Below are 4,508 nucleotides of genomic sequence, written 5' to 3'. Positions count from 1 at the left end.
CAACTGTCATGGCGTCTCACATGAAGGGGGCTTGGTACCCGAGACAGTAGCCGCTGTCATTTCTCACTTTTCCCCTTTTGCACAGAGCACCAAACTCGGGTTAAAAACGCCTACAGCAGCGGTTGTTGAACATGGGGACCGTCCATGCTAAGGTAAAGCCCTTTATCTCCTCCAACACGCCTTTTGTAGCCTTGACCTCCCTTCCCTGCTGAAGGCTGCAGAATCCTCTGCATGTGTTCTCCATGTTCTGTTCAAGCCTGTTCATGAAACATGGACATTACTGCTAAAAACATCTCAATTTAAGTTCAGGTTACCACATAATTAGGAGTGAAAAGATTTAACGTTACATTCAGCTAATTAAAACACCCTTAAGGTTGCATTACACACTGTGGGCAGGGCGGATTAAAAATGCACAGACCCCTGGGCCCAGTATTCCAGGGGCCCCTTCCCCACCACATTATTTTTAAAATTGTTAATGATATACTGTGAAACGACATTTCTAACATCTCTGTCAATGGTACCAATAGCAATACACCAGACACTGTGGTGTAACTATCTGGCTTTTATGATTAAAAAAATATATATATTTAACCTTTATTACACCAGGTAAGTCCCATTGAGGTTAAGAACCTTTTTCTCGAGGGAGTCCTGGCCAAGAGGCAGAAAGAGTTACAGGCAATTTATATGTTACCACTTAAATAGAACAAATAATTAAGAGCAATTACAACTAAATGGTACATTTGGTTTCATGTCCAAACTGCTGGTGTTTGCCCCAAGTGGGTGTGGGCCCCTGGGCCTGTGCCCCTAATGTCCATGGGTTAATCCGGCCTTAACTGTGAGGTATCTAAAATGCATTGTAATGTGTAATTGAAAGCCATAATATAAATCCATTTTTAAATTTAGTTTTAGAGGACATCAATGGAATAAGAAATGTCTTAATTCAATTTTATTGACCTGAATTCAATCAATTAAGTTTAAAAGGATTGCCTTGTCTTTCTGTGATTATGTTAAATTTGAGGAAATACCAACTTGCATGACTTGATATCAAGATTATTTGTTTCCCAAATTCAGTTTATCCTTAACTAGTGCAGATACAGCGACTTTCAGTGGTTAAAGTATATGAGACCCTCCTCCAGGAGCCCCACCCATTGGCCTTCTTGTCTTCTATAACAGCTGCCCTTTCAGAAGGTGACAGTTTAATAATATTTTAGTTAAAAATTTTTGTCTGGTCATCTTCACCTCCTTGTTACTACGGCTACACAATGTGTCGAAACCGTATCAGTTATTGCATTATTAGCATGTGAAATACTATATATCAGTATCAATATCATAAAGATAATTTAGCTTGAAATGAGATTAATGTGGGCTGCATTCCAATTAGAGGATTTCAGTTTTTGTTCATGCTCTCCAACTGACAAGAACATACAAGTGCAAGAGTGGAATGCAGCCCTTCATGATAAACCTAGAATTAGTGTTGTGTTTGTAAATATCTGTCTTATCAAGCTCTATTTTTTCTTTTTTCTTTTTTTTTTATAATTTAACAATTAAAGAACCCTCAGAATTGAGTTCAGTAGGACTTGAACACTGTGTGAACAGAGTCTCATGAAAAATAAAACAAACTGCTGATTGAAACTTTATATACCGCAGGGCTGTGTTCTCTTACCAAACAGGATGCTTTAAAGCATTTTACTTGTCCTTGCTGCAGAGTCTGGATCCTCTCCCGATGCATGGCCGGGATCTGGGGGTCAACCCTGATGACCTGATCGAGCCTCCGGAACAGGAGCAGGACTCCAAGCAGGAGATTCTGGAAAACAAAGATGTGAGTAGAGGTGGTGTCTTAACACTGCATGTAAAATTAACTGATTAGAAGTCTTTAAAATAGTTCGTAACGCTTGTAGTTAAATGCATTTTTTATTTCTGTCCGCAAACATAACAGCTGCTCTCTGGCTGTGCTCCCTTTTCCACTGTTTTGTTTGGTTGTTATGGTTTTGCAATCTTAAAGAGCCTTTCAGTGGAAATGTTTGTTTATTGTCTCGATGAGTATAGTCGGAAGAATTCCTTTAACTAGCTTTCTGGAAAATGCTTTTTTAAATAGTTTTCCGTGATTAATCCAGTTTTTCTGATTGTCAAAGGGCCTTTCTTCGACTTGCTGATGGGTTATTCTTCACCGCATTCTCAGTCTCACCGTTTAATGCATGAAAAATAAATAGAAAATGTTTAGTTTTGGTTTTATCACAGTTTAAAGGAGCCATCCAGTCAGACGGAACAGTAAAGAAAATGACTTGTTTCCTGTCTTTGATTTGCAGGTTGTCGTCCAGCATGTCAACATCCAGGGTCTGGGGAGAACCAAAGAGGATCTGCTCGGCTATGAGATCTCTGACGTTTTCCACGCCAAAAATCTCATTGATGTTCGTATTTGGAACGCAACTATAACGATGTAACAACTCTGAAATAGTCAGTGTCATGTTTTGTAAGCTGACAGGTCTGTTTCAGGTGATGAGAAAGGCTCACGTTGCCAGACAGAGGCTCCTCCGTCTGGGCATCTTCAAGGACGTGGAGGTTCTCATCGATACATCTGAAGGTAGTGCACTCAGAGCTAAGAGTTAGCACCCAGTGCTGTATTTAGCATCAGCGATTCCTGATTGGCTTTTTGCTCCTCAGGTAAAGATGCTCTACCCAATGGCTTGGATGTAACTTTTGAGGTGACGGAGATCAAGAGGCTGACAGGAAGTTACAACACCATGGTTGGCAACAATGAAGGCAGCATGGTGAGAAACACTTCAGACTGGCCTTCTAAGGCCTCCCAGGCTGATGAGGACAAGCAGTGATACTTTGTAGAAAGTCTCTGAACTTGAGGCCCTTTTTGTCATCTTCCAGGTTCTGGGTCTGAAGCTGCCCAACATGTTTGGTCGGGCTGAGAAGCTCACCTTCCAGTTCTCCTACGGGACAAAGGAGACGTCGTATGGCTTGTCCTTCTTCAAACCCCAGCCTGGATACTTTGAACGAAAGTATGTCCTCAAGGCAGTTCGGATGCTTTGCCAGTCTACCTTGGTTCAGCACTTGTTCACATTGATCCCTGAAACACATCCCCCTCCTTTTTTTTTTTTTTGCAATAAAACTGTAAAAGATTTGATGTTCAGACTTGATTGGTTTCCACCAGTCATGACGTATCCACCCACCCAGCCAGCCAGCGGCCATGTGTTTGGTTTTCTAAACTGTGGAATGACGCTTTCCATAAGCATTAAATGCAGAGCCCTTGGTTCTACCAAATGTAAAAGCGCTGTGGTTCTGCTGAGCTGCGCCTGGCAACACCAGTCAACAGGAGTGGTTCCACCAGGTAGCTGTTCTGTTTTTGCCGCTTTGAAATCGCATCAAGAGCAGAGCGGATCTTTGAGGCAGGAAATCAGTCAATGAAAACCAAACTGGATCCAGTGGATTTTACCTGCAAAAGTCTACATGTCCACTTTGGATCGCATTGTTTTTGACGCTACACATCCGTACTATAAAGAAATGAAGAGCAGGCACGTGAGACATGCTTGAACTGCTCCTGCTAATTTCTTTGCTTGTTTATTGATAACTTTAAAGTATTTTAGGTGCACCGACTGTGGCATGATGATGCAATCCTCGTGTGAACTGCTACACAGATGTCCCACACTGAAATGTTCCTGGTGGAAAAACCAGGCAGAAACTCACTCTTTTTGGCTTTTTGTATGTTTTACAACCTTTTAATACTGACTTTTAAAACGTTTAGTATCTTTTCACCTTATTTATTTAAGCTTTTAGGGTGTATTCAAATCAGAATAGTCTGCTGGACTCGGCCCGATTGGGGATTTGTTTCAGTTGGGGGCAACATTATACCGAACTGAGAGTGTGTTAACAAATCAGACCTTTAAAAAAAAAAAAAGAAGTGCTTCACTCTTCACCAAAGGCAAGAAAATAAGGAGCTGCATCAGATCCTAGTGGTCTGGTTGATCAGATTTCTGTCAGAACTTTGACTAAATTCCTCCATGTGTTCCCTGTGAGGTAGTATTACTGTGCAGAGCCGTCTGTTCTCTCACACACTGTGTTTGTAGGCGGACCGAGTCCACTTCTTAGATCCAAATCTGAATTCATTTTTAGGATTCACATTTCCCCAAATGAAGCGGATTTTCCGAGCAAAATGAGGATTCAAATGGAAAAGGCTGATGGGAATATGTCCTTAGACCTAAATGAGCCACAATAGACCCCAACTGCAGCCTGGAGAATGGGGCGGGGCTGGATAATGGGCGGGATGGACGTCCAATGGGTGGGGTTGGATGTCAAATGGACGGGGTTAGGGTTCATCCAATCAAAATGTTGGGGGGGGCGGTTTGGAAGCCATAATGTAAGTCATCGATGTTTGGGAATATGCTGATGTGTACACACTTGATTGGCACTTGGAGGGTGTGTCACTTTGGGTGTGTATACTGAGGTTACAAACAGTTGCTTTCAGCTGGGCGCATCACTTGCCTTGGAGGATGTAAAGGGAG

At 42.0% G+C, this 4,508-nt stretch overlaps 1 protein-coding gene across 1 annotated transcript in view; it reads left to right on the top strand.

The window, feature by feature from the left end:
* samm50l (sorting and assembly machinery component 50 homolog, like) overlaps positions 1 to 4,508 on the top strand; it is a 15,686-nt gene continuing 11,178 nt past the window's right edge. Inside the window, exons 1-6 of the mRNA XM_079263011.1 lie at positions 1 to 152; positions 1,706 to 1,819; positions 2,307 to 2,408; positions 2,494 to 2,581; positions 2,662 to 2,768; positions 2,878 to 3,008. Coding sequence (XP_079119137.1) covers positions 132 to 152; positions 1,706 to 1,819; positions 2,307 to 2,408; positions 2,494 to 2,581; positions 2,662 to 2,768; positions 2,878 to 3,008 — 563 coding nt within the window. The 5' untranslated portion in view covers positions 1 to 131. The remainder of the gene's footprint in view (positions 153 to 1,705; positions 1,820 to 2,306; positions 2,409 to 2,493; positions 2,582 to 2,661; positions 2,769 to 2,877; positions 3,009 to 4,508) is intronic.

Source organism: Telmatherina bonti, assembly GCF_933228915.1.
Source record: "Telmatherina bonti genome assembly, chromosome: 23".
NCBI classification, from domain to species: domain Eukaryota; kingdom Metazoa; phylum Chordata; class Actinopteri; order Atheriniformes; family Telmatherinidae; genus Telmatherina; species Telmatherina bonti.
This window is presented reverse-complemented; position numbering and strand designations above follow the sequence as displayed.